Source organism: Delphinus delphis, chromosome 2 (assembly GCF_949987515.2).
Source record: "Delphinus delphis chromosome 2, mDelDel1.2, whole genome shotgun sequence".
Taxonomy (NCBI): Eukaryota; Metazoa; Chordata; class Mammalia; order Artiodactyla; family Delphinidae; genus Delphinus; species Delphinus delphis.
Window position 1 is genome coordinate 38,432,107 of NC_082684.1, and position 27,681 is coordinate 38,459,787.

Here is a 27,681-nt window from a genome sequence, read left to right on the forward strand (position 1 = left end):
AAGGCTTAGGGCTATAGCCTCATATATTTAAATATATTAATAGAGATAGTTTGTGACTTTATAAATACCTGGATGCATTTTCTTCTAGCTATATAGACTCTTTACAGTACTGCTCTGTGGTGAGGAGTGATGCTGGTGGTTACTTGTAGTCATGATACATTTTCATAGCACGCAACTAGCATTACCTATTTAATAATGTTAGCTACTTAATAATCCATTTAAAACCTGGGCTATAAATCAGAAGTGGCTGCCATCATAAAGGAAGATTTAATGGATGCAAATTTATTATTTTGTACCGTGGTTTTTAACCATTTTTAGATCTTGGAAGTCTTTTGGAAATCTTGTGAAGTCAACTGGATCTTTTCCCCAGTTGGGCTCACACATACAAAGTGTTGCAGAAAATTCAGGAGATTTAGAGGATTCCCCTCTCCCCCGCCCCTTTCCCCCAGCCCATTCAAGGATGACCCAATTTTAAACTCATGATTTTGGAGCTCAAATGTATACTTAAAGTGGTCCCGTCATTCAGTCCTTCAACCATTCATTCATGAGCTAGACTCTAGGCATTGTGAGCAGCACTAATTTTTAACTCTCCTGATGGTAATAATCTTGTTCAAATTCAAGAGCGCATTTTCATCTTGAAATTAAAAGTATAACTCACATACTGCATGTCGATACCTTATGCTTTTTATGGATTGAGGACTAATTTGGTGTCTCCCAAGAGGATAAACAGCAACTACTGAGTTTTATCCATATTTCTCTTGCTTTAATACAGCTTTTATTAATTTCCCTTTAGTTATCCATTTTCATTCTTATCTTTGTAATTAGTCACACCGTTATAGTCACATCATCTTTCCCCCTAAATCTTTATTTCTAACATTTCTTTGTGCTTCAATATAGCAATCATCTTCAGTGCTACACAGTGTTCTACTAAATAGATATATGTCTCTAATGTTGGACATAAAGGTTATTTCCAGTTTTACACTCTTTGGAGAATGTTGCAAATGACTGCTTTAAGTAGTTTTTTCAGTCTTGTCTTAGATTAGTTTCTTAGGATAGATTCTCAAGGATGAGAGCAATGGTTCATTCATTCATGCCATTTTTATTAAGCACCTGTTATGTGCTAGGCACGGTCAAAGGCTTGGCCTTTTCCGTGACACTTGATTTGCTTTGACATTCTTTCCATTTGTGATAGAGAACTACTTCACCAGTTGAGTTGACTATTAATTGTCCAGCCTAATAGATCCTTGCTTCCTCATTACTCATGGTGAATGCTTAGTAGTACACTAAATGTTTAGAAGTATATTAAAGCGTTGTAAGGAAGGCAGATCTGAAGATATGGCAGTGTGTGGCTCAGAGAGATGTACATGCCTTTAGAACTATTTGCTGTTTGGATTATTTACACAATTCAACATTCTTTTGATGTGATGATAATTGAGAGATGAAGCTTTGACCAAGAGAGGTTTAGAACACTGTGCAGAGTTAAACATCTTAGGTTAGATAATCACTAAATCACTCAAAAATTTAAATTTGGTTAAAGGAAAACCAAAACATACAGTTTTATTATATATCCAAACCTTTATTTTGTGAACATTTATTGGATGCCCCATATGTTCCAAGAAAACAAATGTGAATATGACATTGCATATTCCTAATTAGTGGGAAGAGACATATATGGAAACAAATGCTTGCTGCAGCCCATTATGGGCACCATAAGAATGTTAATGTGTCAGAGAGTTCAGAGGAACAGAAGATTGTGTCCTTTTACCCAGATTTCCCCCCCCCCCCCCCCGGTACGCGGGCCTCTCACTGTTGTGGCCTCTCCTGTTGCGGAGCACAGGCTCCGGACGCCCAAGCTCAGCGGCCATGGCTCACGGGCCCAGCCGCTCCGCGGCATGTGGGATCTTCCCGGACCGGGGCACGAACCCATGTCCCCCGCATCGGCAGGCGGACTCTCAACCACTGCACCACCAGGGAATCCCTACCCAGATTTTTAATTACAGAAGACATTCTTCTCCTCCCCTCCCCTCCCCTCCCCTCTCCTTTCCTCTCCCCTCCCCTCCCCTCCCCTCCCGTCCCCTCACCCTCACCCTCTCCCTCTCTTCTTTTTCTCTCTCTTTTTTTTTAATTAATTTTTATTGAAGTATAGTTGTCCTTCCTCCCTCCCTCCCTGCCTCCCTCCCTGCCTCCCTTCCTTCCTTGGTTTACTTTCACATCTTGGGAGAGGAAAATAAAACTTGTTACAGAGTACAGTAAATATAAATGATGCACTTGGGATGAAAACTCAACTTAGTTTCTGAAATACACATGTAGTTTAATGAAGATTCAGAAACAAGTAATTAAAAGAGTTTTGCTCTTATACGCGGGCCTCTCACTGCTGTGGCCTCTCCCGTTGCGGAGCACAGGCTCCGGACGCGCAGGCTCAGCGGCCACGGCTCACGGGCCCAGCCGCTCCGCGGCATGTGGGATCTTCGCGGACCAGGGCACGAACCCGTGTCCCCTGCATCGGCAGGCGGACTCTCAACCACTGCGCCACCAGGGAAGCCCGATTTTTGCTCTTTTGATTACAGTATGACTGGCTGGTTGAAGAGAAGTCATTGGTTGATGATTATTTGAAAAGTCACCAGTTTCTTTGTAAACATAATTTTTAATAATCATTGGAAGGAACCAAAGTAAAATAATATAAATGTGCATGCTGTAATTAGCCATAGCAAAAATGTTCTAATATGATAATTTTTTTTTTCAGTCATCTAAGCTAAAGGAGAGCAAAAGAGGTAGTCTGCCCACTTTTCTAGAACACTATAGTGGAGCCTGACAGCTCCACTATAGTGTTAGTATAGTAACCTCAGATCTCCACATCCATGCTTCTAGTTCCTCAGCGGTAAATTGGGGAATGACAGTACCCACTTCAGTGCTGCTCTGTGCTCATCTTAGTCCACTTCAGAACAACATTTGCTGCTGTTGTCCTCTTTTTCCTTCTTAAGACACTCTTCTCTCCTAGCTCCTAAGACCCCCCTACTCTACTGTTTTCTTCTCCTACCTCCTACTCCTTTTCATTTGCCTATTTTGGCCATTTTTTTTTTTTTTTTTTTTTTTTCCTGTCTGGTTTCTAAATGTTGGATACCTCAGGGTCCTTTCCCTTCTTTCTATTCATTCCTTTCCAAGGAGATCCCTTAGTCCCATGGCTTTAAATATCGTCTGCATGCTGCTGAGTCCCTGTATGTCTCCAGTCCTGACCTGTCCAGCTCTGAGGTACAGATTCATGTGTCTGATTGGCTCCTGGATATTGCTCCTTTAACATATTTCTAACTGGATCTCTGGATCTCCCCACCAAGGCAAGGAAACAAAGAAAACTTCCTTTTCCCAGTCATCTCCATCTTTGGTAAATGACCTTATATCTGTGACTCATCCTTGAATCTTTCCTTTCGTTCACCCCATACATCCAAGCCAGCAGCAAATACTACCTCCAGAATATATTTTGAATCATTCTATTTCTGTCTTCTCTGCTAGCCATCATCATATCTTGCCACTTCCACAGACTTCTAACTTGTACCCTTCCTGTCTGTTCTATACATAGCTGCCAGAGTGATTTTTTTTTTTTTTAAAGTAAAAATCAAACCATGTCACTTCCCTGTTTAGATCCACTGGTGTCTTCCCATTGAGCTTAGAATAAAATCAAATCTTCTTTCCAGAGCTTACACATCTGGGTTTAATTTCCATATCTAGAAAATAGGGATAATCATGACTTTACCTAGAATATGAACTCCTGGAAGGCACAGATTTTTCTCTGCTTTGTTCATTGCTATTGTCCCAGTGCCCAGAAGAGTGTGTGCACATAATGGGCACTTAATAATTATTTGTTGAATGAGTAAACACATTCAGATTATATGGGCCTCCAGAAGCCTTTCTTTTTCCCTCTTTCAGAGCAACATATCATAGCTTCGTATTTTCTACTTTATACAGAAAGTCCAGCAAAGGCTTCTGGTGCAATCTCTCCCCACCCCGCACCTCCTTTTTTTTTCCTGGCCCACAGCGGCGGCTTGCAGGATCTTAGTTCCCCAACCAGGGATTGAACCCGGGCCCTCCTCAGTGAAAGCTCAGAGTCCTAACCACTGGACCACCAGGGAATTCCCTCCCCACCCCTGTTTTATTTTTTAGATCTGAGGATACATTTGGGTCATTAGGAGAGGATAGATAAGTAATAGAACAAGAAACAGAATAGAAATTGGAAGGAACCCTGGGTAGGTTACTGCAAAGTAGTAGCAACAGCATTTTAAAAATAAGCATTTTACTATAGAAATCTTGGAATATATGCAGAAATAGTAGAATAGTATAATGAATCCTCGTCTCTTCATAGCCCAGTTTCAACAGTTATCAACTCATGGCCATTCTTTGAGCATCCAGGATTTAATCTGGAAATTTCCCATGGTAAAGAAATACCTGGTCTATAGAAATTTGTATTACAGATGTATCTTACCCTGGGCATTGTTACTATTTTGTAAACCAACTGAGAACAGATTAGATATGATTTTAAGAACTTCAGTTTCTGAAATATCTTTTCTGATTTGCTTTTTGTAGATGCCTGAAATTTTACTATTAGTATAACTGTAAATTTGCAAATCATGAATAAGCCTGAGAAGGGAAATACATGAAGCCCATTAACAGTTATTTATATTTTAGTGTAAACTGATTAATTAGGAGCACGCTTGACTGATAAGTAACGAAGCACAAGCTTTGATAGGAGGCGTAAGATCACAGGGACCTGGGTGGGGGAGGCCTTATAAGGACTCCAAGTACTGGTCAAGAGGGTGCTGCTCTGCTATTTTCCATCTTTTCCTGGAGGTGGTTCTGGCTTCAAAGCCTATAGAAAGAGTTTTCCTTCCAGTCTGGTGGTGTTCCTGTCATCTGTCGTCTGGGTTCCCTTCTGCTGGCTGCAAAGACCTTGTGTAAGGCTGCTGAGGAGGTGATTCCATTCCAGCTAACTCTGCTGCTTGTTTATTTTTAGGTGTCTTGCAATATATTCAGAACTCTCCCTCCTAGTGACAGCAATGAATTTGATCCAGAAGAAGATGAACCTACCCTTGAGGCATCGTGGCCACACTTACAGGTACTTTGAACTACTATTTGTTATAAAAGAAAGATCCATTAACTCATTAGCTGATTAGCATGGGAATTCCTTGAAGGCCTTATTCACCAAGAAATCAAATTAGAGTACATTACTGGAAAGCTAAAGAATGCTTTTTATGTTTCTTACTGTTGATAATTAGGATGCCAAAAGAATAAAATAATAAGCATTATAATGCTTTAGGGTGGGCCCTCCTGGGTTGCATGCTCAGCCAGTGATTTTATTAGAGCTTCTATGTGATCCTTCCTGCTGGAGGCTCAAACAAGAACAGAACTATTTTCCATTAATATTAGTTAGATGTGATTAGGTCACAGAGTACGTACCTCATTTTCAGCAGTTAGGTACCCAGGGGACTTTGAATGCCTGTCTTCAAGATAACCACGAATGTGTTTCTTTAGCCTGGAAGGGCAAAATCAAATTGCAATAGCTATTTCACAGTGTTGTAAGGAAGAGCAATAGCTGAGAAAAATCTTGTGCAAAGGCCAATTTTGTACTCTTGCACTGAGAAGGCCATGTTTTCCAATCATCCTCATGTGCCAGGACAGATTAGGACCATCCCTGCATCTCCTTTCCCAGCACCAGGCCCATTTGTATCGTATTTACTTATCCATACCAGACCTTTTCCATCCTCCTTTCCTGGCTGCCCTCTTTCAAGGCCAGCATTTCTCAAATGAGTAGAACAAGGAAATGTGAGTGTAATGAACCTCAAAGCCATTTTTCCATTCAGTTAGAATGTCCTCAGAGGCTGTGTGACAGCTAGTGAGGAGGGAAGGGGTGGTAGAGAAGGAATATGACCATGTCCATTTTCACCCTAAGGCAGAAGTCACTGCATCTTTGTAGAAGTGTGCTCACGGTTACTAGTTGACTTTCTGAAGGGCAGAAAACTATGCAGCAGGGAGATAAGGCCTAGAGATATTCTAAGGGTTTATTTTTTTCCCCACTTCAGAATTATTGACATAAATTTGCAGCTTTCCCTGTCCTGCTTTGGAAGCTCAAGGTTGCTGCAGATATACATGTAATGCTCTTTCCCCTAGTTATGTGGAGAGCTTTCAGGGGCTGTGTTTTCTCAACTCTTACCTAGGCATGTAATACATATGTATTCCTGCTACCAATGCCAAAATACAGAGTAAATTAGTTAAAACATTGTAGTTGATTTACTATCTTAGATGTTTGATTTTTTTTTATAAGGTGCCAGACATACTATCTGTAATCTAAGAAATTTGCAAAACTACTTGTGCTTTTCATGGTGTATCCCAGATTATGACAAAAAATCCAAAAAGAAAACAAAAAATGGAATTACTGTTTTGAATGGATGGACTTTTTGTCATGTCTTATTCTTGATGCTTGGCACCAGTTCACAGAAGTGCAGTATAGTCTGGAAGAAATTTAAAAAACAAAGCAAACAAAAAAGATACTTTTCTCAGAAAAGTCCTGCATCTTGTGGTTGAAAAGACAGGGAAGGAGATGTCTTCAAAGCTTCAACTTGTTGTCTTGTCTACCTCCTGAAGAAGAGAGAGTAGACCATTCTTGCCATTTGCAGGAGCTTTTTGAATACTCTAAATCATGATCGCCATAGATATAAATTTCCCCTAAAGTATGATAAACTTTATCATACTCAATATTTAACTCAGTATTTCAGTTAATCCTTGCTAAGCTTAATGACTCTATAAAATATGGGTCTAAATTAATTTCTAAAGCTATTAAGCAGAATTCTGCCACCAAAAATCTTGAGCTTACACTGTGTCTTTACTACAGGAACATTAACCATTAGTTCATCTGCAATGCTTAAAACCAAAGCAACAGTGAGGAGTGATGCTGAGACCTGTACCCTTAATGGATCTGAAGTCACAAACTGTGTTCCAAAACAGGCTGGTTTCATCTGTGTTGACATCTTGTTTCAGCCTGTAGTCCTCTCTCCCCTTCTTTAGCTCAGGGGGAAACATGACATAGGCTGGATCAGGTAAAGAAGCCTGTAAGAGAAAAGAATGAATATATGTATATGTATAACAATCACTTTGCTGTACACCTGAAACTAACATAACGTTATAAATCAACTATACTCCAATAAAATTAAAATTAATTTTAAAAAAAAGAAATCTACTCTTAAAATTCACAAATGAACCTTCATTCATAGCAAAGGCCAAGTCAGAAGGCACTGTCTTTTGCTTTATGGAAGTATTTGTACTGGCTCCTGACTTGTCTCACGAATTCTGTGTTTTCTTTGTATATTCTGACTCCACAAATCAGTCACCTTTCCATTTTCACTAATAAGTGGTTTTAGTGCTGGCAAGAGCCCTCGTTGAATGTTTAAGAAAACTTCTTTTCTGTTCGTGATAGGTCGTTCATGTCGTGGTGACCCATCACTAAATTCAACATTTTACTTTATGATTGATCCAACAATCGATTTTTCCAGACCCAAACAGCACTTTCTTCAGCCTTTTCACTTTTTCTTAACTCCAGCATTAGCAGTGTGCTGCTGATTCTGGCCCACATTTTGCAAGGAAGCACGGTGTTTATTACCAAATCTCTGACAATAGTAGAGAACAACAAAATCACATTATGGTTGTTGGGTGGTTGGCTAGGCTCCTTGCCTCACTGTCTGCTCCTGCACTCTCTGATTTTAATTGTTGCTCGTATAGAATTACTCATTACAACAAATCATGGATCTTTGAGGATATTTAAAAATAAGAAAAAGTATTAAATCTACAAATTTTTAGTTCACATATGTCAAAAGATCTACTGTATGTGTGTCATTTGATCTTTTCTATTATCTGCGTTGGTATCTTTTAAACTGGTATCCCATGGTTACCATGGTTATTTTTTGCGTATTTTTTGAAATTGGGTCTGTTTTTATAGTAGAATACAATTTTGTAGGACTTCCATTTACAATTAAGGGATTGTTTTTAATGCTTTACACTGGAGACTGAAAAACCAGAATACTAAAGTCTTTTTATTCGTGTTCCTTGAAGAATTCACTTATGTGACCTTGAAAAGTAATTTATCCTCTGCAGTCCCTAGTCCTTCCCTTTAGAAACTCAAGGGAGATTTTTGATTGTTAGGTAAAATCTGTCTTTTAAAGTAGAGAACATTTATGCTTATTAATTAATATGTCTGAAGTGTTTCCATCAAATTTTTTAAACCATAACTGCTTTCAAGGGACCAGAGGGGAGAGGACATTTTGCCAATCCCACTGGAAAGCCCTGCTTGCCCACAAGTCAGGCCTGGAAGATGAGAATCTCTCCACTTTGTAGGAATCAAAAGAGAGATGAAACCCCTTTTTATGGGTTATTTGAACAAGGCTGATGTTCTGTTTGTAAAACCAAGAGTTGAAAGATTAGTTTATTGGAAAAAGAACAATCCTTCTAGGGGGTATTTGAACTCAGGCATTATTATGACTAGAAGTACAACTTGGCAATGTTCAGATAACTGGGAAAGAAGTTTCTTCTGAATTCAGAGAGAAAAACATAGTTTTATAAAGAAGTAAAATCCTAATGTGAATACCTAATATTAAATGTTAGAGTCTCAAGTCACAAGGTCACTGTGTGACACATTTAGGTTAGTGGTATCTGTAAACCCTTAGGGGGGACCTGAGACCTAATTGTCAGTGGCCTGCAAGGTCAAAAGTAGTTTTATAATAATACTGTACTGTTTGCTCCTTTCACTGTGTTGACATTTGCACTAATATTTGTAAAAGCAGTGGTGGTTGAAATTGCTGTTGTGTTAGCACAAATAAGGCAGTTGTGCCCAACTGGTCTAGTAGTCATATTCTTCACTGCCATGCACTTACAATTAAAAAAAAAAAAAAGCCAATTTCAATCAAGAATGTCCTTGAAGAAGCAGCAAAAATTATTAATTTTATTAAATCTTGACCTTTGAGTACACATTAAAGATAATATTCTTCATGATGAAATGGAAAGTATGCATAAAGCACATCTGCTGCATACTGAATAGTTGTCTTGTGCTAAAACATTTGTGTGATTGTTTGAGCTGCAAGCTAAACTAGCTGTTTTTTCATGAACTGTCATTTTTACTTGAAAGAATACCTGACAAACTATGGTTGTTCTGACTTGGGTATTTGGTGGATGTTTTCTCTAAAACAAACAAACAATTGTTTTACTACTGATAAAATTAAAGCATTGAAGAAAAATTTAGAATTAGAATTTTGAAAAGCTGTATCTTTCCTTTATCTGTTACCTTGAGCTTTACAGCTCCCCAAAGCTTAAAGCCTTTTTTTTAATAAAGTTAGAGATATTAAGGAATGTGACTTTTATTGATACTATGTATGTATGTAATGAAATGTGTCAACATTTGAAAAATCTCCATAACTCAGTGAACCGATATTTTCCAGTTGGCCAATGAATGATGTTAGGCAGTCATGCATGGGTAAAGATCATCCAAAGTGCAAGAGAGATGATTGGAATTTAGTTTAATGGTATGAAAAATTCATTGATACAGTTTCAGATTCTACAACTGCAACTTTTCTTCAAGAAATGACTGTCAAGTTCTGGTGTAGTATCAAAGAAAAGTATCTACAATTATGTGAAGAAACTATGAACATACTCTCCCTTTTTCATACTAGTAGATTTCTGTGAAGCTTGATTTTCTTTATATACTTTAACCAAAACAGTATATTACGACAGCTTGAATATGGAGACAGATAAGATTCTGTCTTTTCTTTTCTTTTTTTTTTTTTTTGCGGTAGGCGGGCCTCTCGTTGTTCCGGCCTCTCCCGTTGCGGAGCACAGGCTCCGGACGCGCAGGTCAGCGGCCATGGCTCACGGGCCCAGCCGCTCCGCGGCATGTGGGATCCTCCCGGACCGGCGCACGAACCCGTGTCCCCTGCATCGGCAGGTGGACTCTCAACCACTGCGCCCCCAGGGAAGCCCAAGATTCTGTCTTTTCATATGCTGTTAAAGAGATTTACAAAAATAAAAAAGTGCTTCTCTTCCTAGTAACTTTTTTGGAAAATAAATTTGTTTTTCACAAAAATGTTAGTTATGTTAACATGTGATATATTTTATTGTTCTAAAATAATAAATATATTAAATTTTCTCAATTTTTATTTCTACTTTCATATATATATCTCATGTAAACAGAAAGCTTTTTTGAGTCTTCAGTAATTTTTCAGTGTAAAGGAGTGAGACTAAAAAGTTTGAGTATGCTGTTTCAGGCAATATTGACAGTAATGACAGTGGTGATATGTGTTAACCACTGTGCAGAGGGCAATATATCTATAAAAAATCACATTAATCTCAGGGATTATCATCCCCATTATACAGTTGAAGCAAAAGACTTTTAGAGAAATTAACTTGCCTGGGATCACACAGTTAGTAAGGGGTAGAGCTAGGTTTTCAACCCAGTGTCTACCTGTCTCTTGAAAGTCCTGGTTTTGATATACTGTTGTATACTACACCAGGATTTAATGTATACTTTAACATAGATTTATTTTGCAAAGAGCATAAACAGTGATCCCCCACGGTTTATTAAAACGGTTATTTGAGGTTGCCTCTGCAGATGAGAGTATTCTTACTCTTTGCAGATGAGAATATCCTGATACACCATCATATATTGCTTAGAGGAGTGTAAATTGCCATAAACTCTCTAAAAGGAAATTGGTAATGAATGTTGAAAATCCTGACGTGTTTGGATATCTTTTGATCTAACAATTCTACTTTTAGAAATATTTCCTCATGAAATAATTGGACACGTGCACACTGATGCATGTTATATAATGTACATTCTGGCATAATTTAATAGAGAAGTAATTTAAAAACTACTTAAGTGTCTAAGCATAGGATATTGGTTAAATTAATTATGAGTATTGGAATCATTCATTATAAATATGTATAATGGACTGCTTGTAGCTTGAGAATGATGGCTTAGATATTGTTGGCATAAATTGTCCACAATATATTGTTTAGATGGTAAAAGTAGTTTTAAAACTATATTTTATATATATATATAATTTATAGTACATTGGTATATTGTAGAAGTATAGAGAAAAATTGGGAGTTTTATACATTAAAGTGTTAACAGTGGTTAACTCTTAATGGTGAGATTATGGGATATTTTTATTTGCTCTCTTTGGCTGTGTTTCCAGATTTTACATTTAAAAAGTTAAAAATCACAACAGCAGCTGTGAGCTACAAGAAAGGCTGGCACTGCTAGTTGAATGATATTAAAACCTACTAAACCCCTTGTCAGTTTTAGTATTAGAGCTTTTTAAGGTTTTTGATACTATTCTCAGTGAATTATATTTTGAAATTAACGATGACCTATTTGTTGCAGCTTGTATATGAGTTTTTCATACGATTTTTGGAAAGCCAAGAATTCCAACCCAGCATTGCCAAAAAATACATAGATCAGAAATTTGTATTACAGGTAAGCACATTGTTGTGGTTGCATGTATTTGTTTTTCAGTTGATAACACTTTATCTCATTTTCTCTTGATGTTTGTTAACAAAATCTTACAGTGACAGTTATATCACCCTGTAAACAAATATATACACATAAGTTATTTTTCATTATTGCCCATTAAAAGTAATAGGTACCTCTTTAGTTTATTGTGCTGGAAATTAATTACATTTTAAACAACAAGGAATGCTAATGCCTAAATCCCTGCAGTTTTCTTTCTTAAAGTTTAATTATAAAGGAATTTCATTTGTATAACCCTAGTTTGTGTGAATCCTTATGTAAGCTTGAAAACTTTTATTTGCATAAGGATTTTAAACTATTTCATTCATCTGTTAAAACTGAGTAGGCATGGTCTAGAGCATAGGTAAGCTTTAATAAATAATCAAAGTCAGGGTACTGGTGAGCTTCCACAACTAGGAAGTAGCACAGCTTAACACCTTAAGATTCCCTTGAAGAGATCAACTCTCACCTATCTGTTTGGAACTTTTCAGGATACCTACGTACTTTTCTTGATTTGTAATTTTACATTTTATAACTGTAAATCATATATTTTTACCCCGGAATTGGGTACTTTCATGGCCCTGAATATTTAGGTAGTATCTCCTTGCTCTTGTTAACATTCATCTATAAAAAATGCATACTTGAGCCAACTGATGTATGGATTGTTGTAACTCCTTTCTAAGTGATCAATGAGATGCCTTATGTGGAAAAGAATAAATATCTCCTAGTGAGCCAATATGCAGAACTTCAAATTTAAAGCATTACTTTGGAGAAAACTGATCTCCTATGCTTTACTTGGATAAAGGTTGCTAACCTCAGTGATGACCTCGTTCCTTAAATTAATACATTTAGAATTCTGGACATACTAGGTTGAGAAGTCTTGGAAAAGTGAGATTTGATATATAGCTAGAGAGGTAGTAGATAAATAGGTAGATTCATGGATCACTGGGAAATAGGTTGATCCAGACCCTTATCCCAAGTAGGTAAAATGCATTTCAGGCAAAACAAAAGCAAGACATAACAGGTCTGTGTTTGTATTGGAAAGTCCTTGCATTTCTGTAGCACTGTATAGTTGTCAGACCACCTTTACATGCATTATTTAATTTGATTTATACAGCTATCTAGAGGAGACATGGCTAACTTTTGTGCCCATTTTATAGATGAATAAATCTGAGGTCTAGAAAAGTTATCCAGGTTTCCCCAGCACATTTCCTATTCTGGTTTTCTGTCCATTAAACCATGATGCCTCCTTGTGATTCCCTTTACCATAACTTGGAATGACTTCAACGCAGGAGTAGCCCCCGTCTCTCAGCACTGATGAAAAACAAGGTTCTCTTACATTTATGGTAAATTAAAGTGCCCGAGAGGATCGGATAATGATTCAACAGTAGACACTGTGTTTAGCTGACATGGAAACAGTAAATCCTGCAAAGGGCCCAGTCAGTGTGCTCTCCGTGGTTGATGGGTACTGATAAAGCTCCTAAAATTAAAACAACAGAGAAACCCAGACTTGGAAGGGACATTTTGGGTTGTCTCTTCTAGTTCTTTACGCCGTGAATCAGTTTTCTTTGAGACCCTGATGAGGGGTGACCTCTCCTTGCCCTTTTTCAGTGAGAAAGGGCCACATACTCAGGTAGATTGTTCCATTTTTGTTAGAAAGTTATTTTTTATGTTGAATCTCCTTATACCTGATACCTTTTGGCCTTATTTCTTCAGAAGAGTCCCTTAGTATATCACTAGCCCAGGCATAACCTTTCAGGTCTTAGAACACAGCTTTTGTATTTACCTCTTGCCTCTTTTTCTCTAAAACAGCAGTTACAACTCAAATGCCTATAGGCTCATTTATAATAGTCTGGTGGCCAGATGTCAGACAATAGGAGGCAGACCAGCTCCTACTGAAGGGAGCTTTGACAATACCTCTTTCTTAAGTATTGCCAGACATTTTTTTTTTTCCCCAAGAGAAATTTTTTTATCCCAAATTCAGTTTTTTTGTGAAATTTTCTGATAGTTTTAAAATCCTGTTCAGAATGAATTAAAGCCATCTGCCTTCTGGATCTAGCCTACCAGCTGTCAGTGTGTGTTCTCTGCTCTAGACTGAGTCCTTAGTTCTGTCAACCCTGTCTCATTTGTCAGTTTTTGGTCTTCAACATGTGTCCATTTGTCTTCAAGGATGACATCTATGTCTGAACACAGTGCCCTGAGCCTGGTCGATCCAATGCAGCTTAGAGTTGGGGGTCTCCATTCCCTTGTCTGGATGCTAGGCTTCTTAAAGGGGAAGTCTCACTGGCTCTTATTGCTGTTCCATGACACTGCTAACTTAGGTTAATAAGCTTGTGGTCTTAACTGACTTCTAATTTAGTTTTACACATGTTGTCATAAACCCGTTTTCGTTTTCCCTTGTTCATTTTACAGTTTGCTTTTTTATCTAGGTGTAGGATCTGACACGTATTCCTGTGGAATATCTTATCTCCCCAGCCTTCTGAAGTCTTTCTGGATCTTGATTCTGTCATCCACCTTATTCACTGTGCCTTCCAATCACATCTGTGATTACTAGCGATTGGTCTCATTGAAGCCATTGATTAAAATTGTTAAACTAGCCAGGACTCAGGATAGAGGCCGGTGGCATGCCTTATAGCAACTTCACTTTATTTTAGCACAGATTCACTAATAACAGTGTTTGGATTCCCTCCTTGAGCCGGTTAGAAATTTACCCTAGGATGGGGGCTTCCCTGGTGGCACTGTGGTTAAGAATCTGCCTGCCAATGAAGGGGACACGGGTTCGAGCCCTGGTCCAGGAGGATCTCACATGCTGCGGAGCAACTAAGCCCATGCACCACAACTACTGAGCCTGCACTCTGGAGCCCACGAGCCACAACTGCTGAGCCCACGTGCCACAACTACTGAAGCCCGTGCACCTAGAGCCTGTGCTCCGCAACAAGAGAAGCCACCGCAATGAGAAGCCCGTGCAGCACAATGAAGAGTAGCCCCCCCGCCCCCGCTCACAGCAACTAGAGAAAGCCTGTGCACAGCAACAAAGACCCAACACAGCCAAAAATTAAATAAATAAATAAATAAATAAATTTTTTTTAAAAAGTATCTTAAAAAAAAAAAGAAAAAGAAATTTACCCTGGGATGTCCTCATCCTCGCATTTAAAATTTTTGTTTATAAGGAGAGTGTAGAGACTTCATCAGATGTGATGGTAGAAGCCAGGACTTCATGTTTACAGCATTCCCCTCCTCCATGGGCCTTGGAACTTTATCATAAAAGGAATGCCAGAATTTCCTGGCTCTCCAGTGGTTAGGACTGCACTCTCACTGCCAAGGGCCTGGGTTCGATCCCTGGTCAGGGAACTAAGATCCCTCAAGCTGCGGGCACGGCCGAAAAGAATAATAATAATAAAGAAATAAAAAGGAACGCCATTCGTCTGCCACGGGGCATTAGTGAACTTCTGGGGGCTACTATTGGTTTACTGGTAATGTTGCCCTAAGTACTTGCAAATCATGGCACTGATCATCTGTCCCCAAGTTTTGTGAGAGACAAGTAATAAAGTATAAATAGTGAAGCTCATCTACTTATGCTTCATGTTTTCAGTCCCTGCCTCATTTTTTCAACTTTTTTGCCTTCTTTATCTTCCCTCTGCTGGACCTGTTGATGAACTCAGCCTTTAGACCAGGGCTCACCTCAGTGCCTGCATCAGTTATGAAAGGGTCAGGCAGGGTATTGGTGGAATTAACGGCACCACTGAGTGGTACTTGAATGTAATCCTGTGACTAACCAGTGCACTAATTTTCATGATGGGGAGAAGCTCTGGTTGCCTATCAGCTGCCGACTTCCAAATTACCCTGTTCATTCATGTTCGTAACCTGTAAAGTTGGCCTCCTATTCCTTTTCCTTCCCTAAGTTTGCCCCAACACCTTCTAGGAGTGGGGACTCAATCCCCTGCCTGCTTCTCCTAAGCTTCCTTCCTCAAGAGTTTTGGTCCCGACTTGAGACCTGATGGCAATGGGTGAGCCTGCTGGAGCTTGAGCGTTATTGCTGAGATTCTATCCTGTTATCCCCCATCCCACCCTACCGTCCTCTTCCTCTGACCACCATGCCTTAACTGTCCTTGAGCTGGCAGGTCCTTCGTATGTCTGTACCGTCTAGTCAGCTCATTCATTTTGCCTACCCTCAGTTTTCCCTCTTTTTTCTCTACCGCATGGACTCCCAAGGTGCTACCTGGTCCTAGCCTGGTTTTCTTGTGCCATGGGAACCCTCATACTTTTCCCTATTGCAAATCAGGATGACATTCACCTTATTCCTTTTCTTTGAGCAGATTTCTTATTCTCTGTGGATTCTCAAAGATCTCAAAAAGAGTTTTCAACTCAGAACTCTTTTATTTAGTAAGACATAATTTATTCTAGCCACAAGATTTACACTTACTTTCTGTAGCAGCTAGCTGTATTCTTTACAGTCTGTTCTGACTCTGATTCCTGCATCCCCAAAAGCAAAATAAGAAGTGGGCTATTTTGGGCTTTCCTGGTGGCGCAGTGGTTGAGAGTCCGCTTGCCGATGCAGGGGACGCGGGTTCGTGCCCTGGGCCGGGAAGATCCCACGTGCCGCGGAGCAGCTGGGCCCGTGAGCCATGGCCGCTGAGCCTGCGCGTCCGGAGCCTGTGCTCCGCAACGGGAGAGGCCACAACTGTGAGAGGCCCGCGTACCCAAAAAAAAAAAAAAAAAAAAAAGAATTGGGCTATTTTAACAGGATGTAGTGAAGAGAAACTTAGAAGGCTCTGGATTGGAATCCTTACTCCCCTATGTACTCTAAGTATATTTTAGGAGCTAAGAATATGAGCTGTGGGATAAGAAGAAACTGCATTCAAACCCTGGCTTTTCTGCTTACTTGCAATGTGACTTTCAGCAAGTTAATACGCTTGCTACTAAGCACGAGTTTCCTCATTCATGACATGGGGTAACAGTATAAGTGAGGTACTGTTCAGTAAAATAAGATATACCCCCAAACTGACAACTGTTAAATCTTCTTAATTGAATTGGCACTATGGATACAAACACAGGCTCCCTACCTTCAGTCTTAAACAGGTACTGAAAACTTGGGCAAATAATTGACTATTCTGAGCCTCAGTGTTTTCTTCTATAAAATGACAATAACAGTCGTCTTTCTTACAAGTTACAAAAAAATAGGCTGTTATGATGATAAAATAATATGACTTGTATAAATGTCTGCTGGTAGCATATATGGGGCCTAATAGTTGCTCATTAAATATCAATTACTCTTTTCACATCCTCATATTATGTTACCTGTCCATATTGGTAGGATGTCTTATTTTTCTTGATTCCAATATTAGTTTTAAAACTTCCACATTTTGAAACAAAATTTTAAAATTTATGTGAAACTTACAATAAAAATTTTGCAAAGAAGGCTTGAATAAATGCAGAAATGTAACGTAATCCTAGGTGGGAAGACTTGCCATCATAAAAATGCCCATAGACTCTCCAAATTAATCTGTACATTTAGTGCAATTCTAATTAAAATTTCAGTAGTTTTTCTATTTGAAAATTTCAGAGTTCATGAAATAAAAAGTTTTTGAAAAAGAAAACTAGTGATACTTTATTAGACATTAAAACATACTGTAAAGATACATTAATTAAAACAGCATGGTATGGGTACAGGAGACTGGAACATAGTAGAGACTTGGGTGGAAAAGACCCTTTTTAGTATGCTATAAAACTCATAAAAATATATGAATAAGTAGATAAGATAGATACCTACCTACATACATATATATTAAATTGGTATAATGCTCTGAAGAGGAGATCTGATAGAATTCTATTGACTTAGATTGTGACTGAGCAATTCCGTGAGAAGTAGATGTGTACACCAAGCAATATGTACAAGGTTATTGAATGTATCATTGTCAATGATTATTAGAAAATTGGAAACAATTTAAAAGTTCTTCAGTAGGGGTTGGTTGAATAAGCTGTGGACATTCATTTAAGGAAATATTCATCAGGCTATAAAAAGAATGAGATAGAGCTACACATGATCTGTTTTTAAGTGAAGCATGCACATTATGGAACAGTATGATATTTTGAACCTGAGTCTGTTATTTTAGGGAAAAGGAATGTTTGTCTCTGCACTAAAAATTTTGGAAGGAGATACACCACGTTTTTATTAATTGTCTGGTGGGGTGTGATTATGTGTGATGATCTTTACTTTCTAATTTCTATTTTTTGCATTTAAATAGTGAACATGTATGTTATAATCAATAAGAATAGTCAAAATATTTCAACTACAGCTACATTCTCATTTTGTTGCCTTGCATTTTTGTAAAACTCAGCTGATTCTGTTCATTAATCTTCCCAAGACTATGTTTTATAAGACTATGCCATTCTTTTATACTTAACATTTTTTTGTATTTCCTTCCTTTTATCATTTGTGCATGTCCTTTTAAAGTCTGAAGCTCAGTGGCAAGCTTCTTGTGTTGCCTCGAGGGCCTCTTTCAATACCTCTCTTTTTAATTCCTCAGCAGGAAGCAATATAGATTAGTGGTTAAGTGTATAGACTGGTTTGGATTCAGACTCTACCATTTTTTAGTGCATGACCTTGGGCAAGTTATATAACTGCTGTATGACTCAGTTTCCTCATCTGGAAAGTAGATGCAAAATATCCATTATATGATAGTAATTATGTTGTAAGGTTCTTGTGCAGATTTAATATGTGTATACGTATGTAAGCACTAAGAACAATTCCTGATAATAGTAACTGTTCAGTAAATGTTACACTGCTGCTGTCACTACTATCTTTATTAGGATCAGTTCTTGTTTTTAAGACTTTCTTTACCATTATTTTCTAGAACAGCCTCAATCCAGGAAGTTACATGATGTTAGTCTGTCATGTCTTACCTAGCATGTTATCCATTTTTTGAAATCTAACTTTTACCATTCTAAAAAATCAAAAAACCCTTTTGACTCTGCTTATATTGTTCTTCGTGGGCTGTTGGGATTTTTAAAGATGTTAACTATGGTCTCTTGTCCTTGAATTCTCATCAGTTCCACTTCACCAACTGATTTCTTCCAATCAGTGTTAGAAGTAAATGTTTAATTAGTGCCAGGAGCATGTACTTTTTAGTGTGTAAGAACCAGGGAAAGCGCATTCAAATCTTTACAGAGGCCAGACAAGTGATACATAATGAAGTAGTCTGGGTGTAACAGAAAGGAGTTGATGGAAACCGTGGTGACCTAGAGAGCTCGGACCCTGCTGCCAATCTGTTCCTGTTAACTGTTGGCTGATTGCTAAGTGGGCCAAGTGTTGCTAGATTCTTCTGATTTTTTAAGAGAACCTGGAAATCTAGATTTTTGTATGGGCCAGTCAAAATCGTCAGTGACTTGTACCTTTGAAGGGTTTGCTCTTTTTTATTTCAGAATGGACTACTTTGTTTAAATTTCGTAGTAATTTTTGTTAAATCTAGATTTACATAACCTTTAGCACTTCTTATGTACTTAATCTAAGTCTTTACATAAGGAAGCTGTCAGAGACTTATCAAAGCTAGTCGATTGATTAAATAGTGCCCTTGTGTCCATGGTAATGTTGTTGATTTTAGACTTAGGTAACTTAGCTATAAGTGTGTCGGCTTGCCTAGGCTTTGGAAACAACCTTGTCTATTCCCAGTAAAGATAATTTTCATCTGCATTAGGGTGGTTGAGAAAATGGTTTCTTTATGACACTTCCCTCCCCCAAGACCAAAAGTGAATTGCCAAACCTTGAATTACGTCACTGGGTGAATTGTCGTGGTAAGAGTTTAGTAGCATATCTCTAAAGACTGCGTTCAACCACTCTGCAAGTCTGAAAAGTAGTCAGTGGTTGCTAAGAGATGTACTATTCAAGCATCTCCGTAAACATATGTACTGCTGGAGGTGGCTCCTTAGTAATTTGTACTTCACATTTGTGGTTATATTTAGCTGAAAGGTACTGTAATTATCATGCAAATTATGCAAATCATCCAGCCTGTCCTTAAAAGTGACCTTTTGTTATTGTGTTTTAAAAACTGAAGACAAATTGGACATGATACAAAACCAACCCATGAAAAAATGTTAGGTTCTTAACTGAAATAAAATTCACGAGGCCTTGAATCTCAGCTCTAATACAAAGAACTATTTTCCAAACAAGTTCCTTGAATATGTCAAAATGCTTACATTTCTCTCTCAGAGTCTATAGCAAATAAAACTTTAGAGAGTTTATTTCTACCAGGAATTTTATCAGATAGACATAACCAGTTAACAATAAATTGCCCCATCCCATCCTGTCCAACTATAACTCAAAAGCCTTAAAAAAGGGCTGTACTGCTCTGACTTCTGCATCCAGAGCCAGCTTGGTAGGCAAGGAACTCGTGCAGGGGCAGCGGGCCCTGTGCTTAGAAGGACCTTTTTCATGGTTTAACGCTTTGCTGTTGCTGTCTTGAAATTCTTAGTACTTTTTGAACAAGGAGCAGTACGTTTTCATTTTGCGCTGGGCCCACAAATTATGTAGCTAGTCCCTGCCTGTATCCCGCTAAGTGCATCATTATGTACCATAGCAACTCTTTCTTGAAATGCTGACCGAATTAAAAATTTAAATCGCAGGGTTTTCTTGAATCAGTTGGAATAAGTGCTTGAGGGAGAATAGAATGGACTTTTCTACTTTGTAGGAAAAATGCTGAAATTAGGAGAGAAATAAAAGCCTGTGACTTGGCAGAGTTGTTCATGTTTGTATGACTGACACCTTTGAAATGCTTATACGGAGTTATAGGGGTCCTGAAGTCAGAACTGCTGGAAGCTTATAATGTGCAACCTTTTGATTCCTGGTCCACGCTGTGCTCGCTCAGTGGTTGCCCATAGGTCAGTTCATTTCATACGTTGGTCCTCTTGAGTTGTTACCATTCATGGGAGTCACGCTGCCGCTGGCTCTTCTTTCTTGGTTCTGGGCTGTTTTCTCCAGGTGCTTTATTACTTGATCGAGATGAAGGTATTAGGAAGATAATTTTTTTTCACCTAGCAGAGTAGCTTAAGTGAAAAACAAAGCCAGACATGTAGAGATCTGATTTTAGTTTGGTTTAAAACATTGAGAATACTAATTTCATTGATTATTTACTCTTTTTTTTACATGAAATAGCACTGGGCAGTTGCTTCTTTATGTAGAAGAGGGTAATGGGCTTTTTGTTTCAAGTCTTTTGCTCATATGGTTTATAAAGAAAAATAGCAAGCCCTGCCTGATCCTTCCCCAACCCAGAGTCTCGTTCCCTATAGGTAACCACATTCAAGTCTTCTAGCTGTTTCCTCATATGTATTTCCATAATTCTAAAGAGCACTCTTACTGCCCTTTGTTGATGTTTTTCATCTGTTCCTACTATAAGCCACTGCATGTCTCCCTCTATGTCTTTCCAATGCAGTTATGTCACAAAATTTAATTCAATCAAATTGTAGTGTTTGCATTAGTATGACTGTGTATATGTTGTTCAGAGCCAAGACACACATTATGCTATAATTACATTTCTTCTCTTATAGGGCTTTTTTTTTTTTTTAACCCCTAGAATTAGTAGTTGCCTTATTTTTCACTTGCTTGCTTTCTTATGTAGTCGTCATTAGTATATCCCTTAGTTCTCTGAGAGCACCATACAACTCTTCCCAGTCTGGCCCATGCTGATAACTAGTCTTTTTTTTTTTTTCCTCTTGGAGGCCTTTTTTCTGGAGCTCCAGTCATCCTGCTCTAGTTGGCACTGGTTGCTTTCTCTAGGCTGTATCTGCAGTGGCCATCCTGGGACTTAGCTTTTCTGGACTATGTCTTTATTTCCTTGGTTTCCTCTCTTTCGTTTTGGTGGGATACATACGCTAAATGCTTCCTAAGAAAGCATGAATGGGATGTAAATGTTTTGAGCCCTGCTTCTCTGAAAATGGCTTTATTCTACCCACATACTTGGTTGATGCTTTGGCTAGGTTTGGATTTCTAGGTTGGAGCCCATCCTCCCTCAGCGGTTTTAAGGAATTGCTCTATTGTCTTCTAGCTTTCAGTGTTGGTGTTGAGAAGGCCTGTGCCAGCTGAATTCCTTATCCTTTATAGTGACCTGTTTTCTCTGTAAGCTTTTGTGATCTACTCTTTGTCCACAATGTCCGGAAACTTCAAAGTGTTGTGCTTTGTTCATTTATTGTGCAGAGGACATAATGGCCCTCATCTGTATTGAAACTCATGTAGTCATGTCCTTTTTTCCTAGAAAATTACATTGAATTATTTCTCAGATAATTTCCTTCTCTTTATTTTCTCTGTTTCTCTGTCTCTGTACCCATTTAAAATGTCTGTTAGTCATGTGTTGGACCTTTTGGATTGATCCTTTAGTTTTCTTATCTTCTTTCTTCTGTTACAATCTTCATCGTTTGGTTATACTTTCAGCATAGATTTGCTCATTTTAACGCGCCAGTCCTTCTGAAACTTTTATTTCTGTTACATCTTGAATTTCCAAAAGCTCTATTTTATTTTCTGAGTATTCATCTGTAATAACATTCTGATTTTGTTTCAAGTATCTAGTAGATTTGTTTATTTCTGGGGATGTTATAGGTTCATTTTTTGCAGTTTTTTTCTGCTCCTTGCAGTATGGCTATTTCCTCTGAGTTCTTTATGATGGTTTGTTTTGGTCTCTATCTTTTATGTTAGAGTGTTTGGTGATCTTTGACAATATTCATAGTTATACGTTAGTCCAAAAAAAGCCTCCTAGAGGGCTTCCCTGGTAGTGCAGTGGTTGAGAGTCCGCCTGCCTATGCAGGGGACACAGGTTCGTGCCCCAGTCCGGGAAGATCCCACATGCCGCGGAGCGGCTGGGCCCGTGAGCCATGGCCGCTAAGCCTGCGCGTCTGGGGCCTGTGCTCCGCAACGGGAGAGGCCACAACAGTGAGAGGCCCGCGTACCACACACACACACAAAAAGCCTCCTAGAACCTGTGTCTGTGAGTGTGAGTGTGTGTGTGTGTGTGTGTGTGTGTGTGTGTGTGTACACGCGTAAGTGGGAGACACTTGGCACATTAGGCAGAGGCCTTGCCATTTCATTGAGAAACCTTCAAATATTAGTATATCTGTAGGTGTTTTCCTCTTGAGGCTGTCAATTTCCCCAAAAAGGGACCGTCTAATCTCCTGCCTCAGTCAGAATTGAGAGCTTAGTCAGGGAAGGGCCTGGCAAAGGTCATGTTCTTCAGCATGCAGAATTTTATTAAATCCCATTATTTTCAATAACTGTTTTACTTTAGCTATATCTGATATCCCCAAGACTAGAGACTTACTCATTTATTCCCTCCAGACCTTGATTTTCAATCTTCAGTACACTGCATGGGACAGAGGATCTGGGAGGTCTTGTTACTCTTTCTCCAGGCTTTCAGTCAGTTCTGCTGTTTCTAGCTCCTCACACCCTTGACATCAAATATATCTGGTGCCTTCAATTCTTATGCCTTTTAAGGGTTCCCTGGTGTGAATTGGCTTGCTTCTTGTTGGCGTCCCTCCCTGCTGGCAGAATGGAAAAACATTTAGCAGAGTGGAGAAAGAGGAAACCTAAGATAGTTACCCCTTGCCATCTACTTTCCATCTTTGAGAGATGTGCAAATTTGCCTAATCTTCTCTCCAATCCTTTCTGCCCCATGGATTTCTTCCATTTTTATTCTTTTTACTCTCACTTCAGGGAGTGTTCAAGAGGAGAGAGGTTCAATCTCCCAAGTCTAACTGAAAGACCCTAACTACCTTTTTCATTTTGCCCTTTTAATTTCACTGTAGATTTATTATGAGGTTCAGGGGAGGTTCTTTGGCTAAATCACTAGGCAGTTCATCACTGTCTGTTAGTTTCAGGAAGGCTGATTTTGTAAACTAGGAGACAGCATGTTGACAGGTCTGTCTTCGCTCTGTAATCACCCTGGAAACTCCAGCTTCGCTTCTTTGACAACAAGTTGCCTGTTACATTGTAGGGAGCATAGTCTACCTAGGCATTTACAAATACTGGATTATGTTTTTCATTGCTTTTTTTTTTGTGGGGAGTGTTTGAAGTGTATATATGACTAAGCACACAAATATTACTTTGTTTTGGAAATTAGAGCTCATCCCACTCTCTCCTCTGTTTGGGCCTGTGCACTGTTCCACCTTTTCTTTTGTCTCATACATCATGAAATCATCAAGAGTGTGTTCTGTAGAGCAGCAGAAAATTAGTTTATATACTGCAATTCATCTTTCTCAAAGAACATAGAATATATAATATTTGTGGCTTTAAAACTCACTCAGGTTAGGGGCCTGGTAATACATTTTCTTTGAGGACCTAATGGAAACATTAGTTAAATAATTTTTGTTTAATTATTATGTGTTCATTAAACTCTTAAAGATTAACAGTACAGGGCTTCCCTGGTGGCGCAGTGGTTGAGAGTCCGCCTGCCAATGCAGGGGACACGGGTTCGTGCCCCGGTCCGGGAGGATCCCACATGCTGTGGAGTGGCTGGGCCTGTGAGCCATGGCCGCTGAGCCTGCGCGTCCGGAGCCTGTGCTCCGCAATGGGAGAGGCCACAACAGTGAGAGGCCTGCGTACTGCAAAAAAAAAAAAAAAAAAGGATTAACAGTACATAAGCATGGTTGATTCAAGTTTTGCTAAAAGTACACCCCCTCAAACCTTCTCCTACGTTAGTTGCAAATTACTCATTAAGCCCTTTTACAACACTTGAAAATAGAAACCAACTAAAAAAATAGAACTCAAAGGATAATTATTTCTATTAACAAGGAATGGAATGAGTAGGTTAGAAATCTTCTGTCATTTTATGCAGGCATTAGATAAGAGATACTGAGCCGGTGGGGCCTTTTTTGCCCATAGCGTTCACATCTTTCTTTCTTAGACCATTTCTTGTGGAAATGTGTAGTTGACTTGCTCATTGCTTTCCTGTGGACTCCAAGTTTGTTCGTGTGTGTGTGCACGCGTGCATGCGCGCAGCAAAGAGGACAATCCCTGGTGCATGCAGAGATTGACTGATTTTTTTTTTTTTTTAACATCTTTATTGGGGTATAATTGCTTTACAATGGTGTGTTAGTTTCTGCTTTATAACAAAGTGAATCAGTTATACATATACATATGTTCCCATATCTCTTCCCTCTTGCGTCTCCCTCCCTCCCACCCTCCCTATCCCACCCCTCCAGGCTGTCACAAAGCACCAAGCCAATATCCCTGTGCCATGCGGCTGCTTCCCACTAGCTATCTATCTTACTACGTTTGTTAGTGTGTATATGTCCATGACTCTCTCTCGCCCCGTCACTGCTCACCCTTCCCCCTCCCCATAACCTCAAGTCCATTCTCTAGGAGATTGACTGATTGACTGGTTGATTGATTGCATGACAAAGTAGGCAGAGAGATGGCAGGTATTTTAACCACATCTTCTGTTTAGATAGGCCGCTGGTGAAGGTATGTGTTATTGAATCTGCCATGAACACTTCCTTCACCTCTAACTCCTAATTTCTTCATGGATGTCACTTCCTATAGCAGCCTTCCCTGATCACTCCACTTCTCCCAAATAGAGTAGATGTGTCTGCTATGTATTTATATAGTATCCTGAGCCACTTACCATGCTGCTTATTCCCCTGTATCCCTCATTGCGTTAGGCTCTGTAAAAGCAGTGTTGCTCATCATTGTATCCCTGACACCTTGCCCAGTGACTGGCGACATACTCATTTGAAACAGTCATTGTTTGAATGGATGCATGACATTGTACAGTCAAAAATTTTGTCTGTCTCACTGCCCAGTTTTGAAGACTATTCTTCAGTTTGTGCTTTCTGCCATTATGTAAAGGGATTTTTTTTTTTTGTCTGTAACTCTGTCTTTTGTTCAAAGAAAAGCACCAAAGTAGATGATTTATTTGATTACTGCCCACTGCCTTCTTCTGCTGTCGGTCTCAACCTCAGTCTTAATCACTTGAAATCATGCTTTAGTCTGTCCTGATAGCTCTTTTTGGTAATTAAGGTAGTCTCTTCATTTGTATGCTCTCTATATGCTCTTGAAATGTTTTGCTATGAAGTCAACATTAGAACTATGAGTTTTGTTTTATTGCAATGATAATGAAGGTATGAAGAACTCAGTAAAATTTAGACCAGTCTCCAAGTTTGTTCTTCAGCTAGAGGAACCTGCCCACTATTGTTTAAAAAAAAAAACAAAAGGCAGCCTTATTGAGATATAATTCATATACCATAGAATTCAGCCTTTTAAAGTTTACAATTTGATGTTTTTTAATATATTCCACAGAGTTGTGTAACCATCACTGTTATATGATTGCAGAGCACTTTTTATCATTTCCCAAAGACACAGCCTACCCATTAGCAGCCACTCCTCGTTCTGCTCTCTGTCTCTGGATTTGCCTATTCTGGACATTTCACATAAATGGAATCATACAATATGTGGCCTTTTTGTGTCTGGCTTCTTTCACTTGGCATGATGTTTGAGAGGTTCATCCATGTGGTAACATATTTTTTACTTCATTCCTTTTTATGGCTGAATAATATTCCACTGCAAGCACACTTTGCAGCAGTTGACGTTGGGGTTATTTCCACTTTTTGGCTGTTATGAATCATGCTGCAGTGAACATTCATGTACAAGTTTTTGTGTTGACATATGTTTTCAATTCTGATAAGATGGGATCTTATCAGGATTCAGTTATTGCCTTTAGATTACAAATGATTGGGAACTTAAAAATAATGTTATTCATGTATAACGTACATATGGAAATCGTAAGTGTTTACCTCAGTGGTGAACACACCCATGTAATAAGAGCCAGGATCTAGAAAGAGAACATTGCCAGTATTGTTGGGAACTCTGATGCTTGCTTTGGTGTGGGTTATCTAAATTTACTTGAATGCTCTGGCAGAGCTGAAAGCTTAACTATATATTTGGAACATAAGCTCAGTAGATGGCTTATTGTATAGAATTGCGGTGATTGAGGTAATGGACTCTAGGGTCTCAACTGCTTGGGTTCAAATCCCAGCTCTACTGCTTGAGACCATGCGCAAGTTACTTAGCATCTCTCTGCCCCAATTTCCTCTTCTGAAAATGGGAGTAAGACTACCTCATAGGGAGTATTAATATAAGCAGATTGCTTAGAAAATTGCCTGATGATCATACTAAGTGCTGTATATGTGTTACCTATTATTATGATTATTATGATTGTTATTATTGTGTATATCTTCTCTAGAGTATAAGCTACCCTTGTCTGACTTATTTATCACTGTATTCCCAAAGACTAGCACTGTGCCTGGCACATAATAGATTTTCAATAATTTTTTGAGGAAGGAAGGGAGGGAGGGAGGGAGAAAGGAAGGAAGGAAGGAAGAGAGGGAGGGAGGGAGGGAGGGAGGAAGGAAGGAAGGAAGGAAGGAAGGAAGGAAGGAAGGAAGGAAGGAAGGAAGGAAGGGATTTTAAGTGAGTGGCAGAATTCCCAAATCCTTTTCTGAAACTGCTTTTGACAGCGACACTGTCTTTTATTTACAACAGCTTTTGGAGCTGTTTGACAGCGAAGACCCACGGGAACGGGACTACTTAAAAACAGTCTTACACAGAATTTATGGCAAGTTTCTTGGTCTTAGAGCATTTATCCGAAAACAGATTAACAATATTTTTCTAAGGTAAGTGGAGGGTGGGGGGAGAAGGAGAAGCAAAGTTGGTGGTTTTATAGAAGTATTAAGTAAACCTCAAATATTTGACCATAGTGTACTGACTTTTTCTCTTTTTTCTTTTTCTTTTATCTCCTCTCCTCCCCTCCCCTCCCCTCTTCTTTTCTGTCTCTTTTTAGGTTTGTTTATGAAACAGAACACTTCAATGGTGTAGCTGAACTGCTGGAAATATTAGGAAGGTAAGCACATTTTTATCTCATTGCTAATCTCAGGTGAATGTCGTTGTGACAGGTTCAGGTGGCACAGGGAAATGCTACCCCAAATCCCTTGCTTGTATGTACGTCGGGTCTCATCTGTGCTTATAGCATGTTTCCCAGCTGACTCTACAAGACACAGTTTTGTGTTTCCCTTGTTCCATAATTATGAATTGCTATTTTTTTGGAATGACTGAAAGAGCTAACAGTTTATTCAGTATTCGTCTAATTGCAGTCAGGCCAGTTACATCTTAT

At 38.9% G+C, this 27,681-nt stretch overlaps 1 protein-coding gene across 4 annotated transcripts in view; it reads left to right on the forward strand.

Annotated features, from left to right (window-relative positions):
* Positions 1–27,681, forward strand: part of PPP2R5E (protein phosphatase 2 regulatory subunit B'epsilon) — a 153,549-nt gene that overhangs the window by 105,055 nt on the left and 20,813 nt on the right. For all 4 annotated transcript variants that reach the window (XM_060004434.1, XM_060004435.1, XM_060004437.1 and 1 more), the window contains 4 exons: positions 5,003–5,104; positions 11,411–11,503; positions 27,054–27,184; positions 27,352–27,411. In XM_060004434.1, coding sequence (XP_059860417.1) covers positions 5,003–5,104; positions 11,411–11,503; positions 27,054–27,184; positions 27,352–27,411 — 386 coding nt within the window. The remainder of the gene's footprint in view (positions 1–5,002; positions 5,105–11,410; positions 11,504–27,053; positions 27,185–27,351; positions 27,412–27,681) is intronic.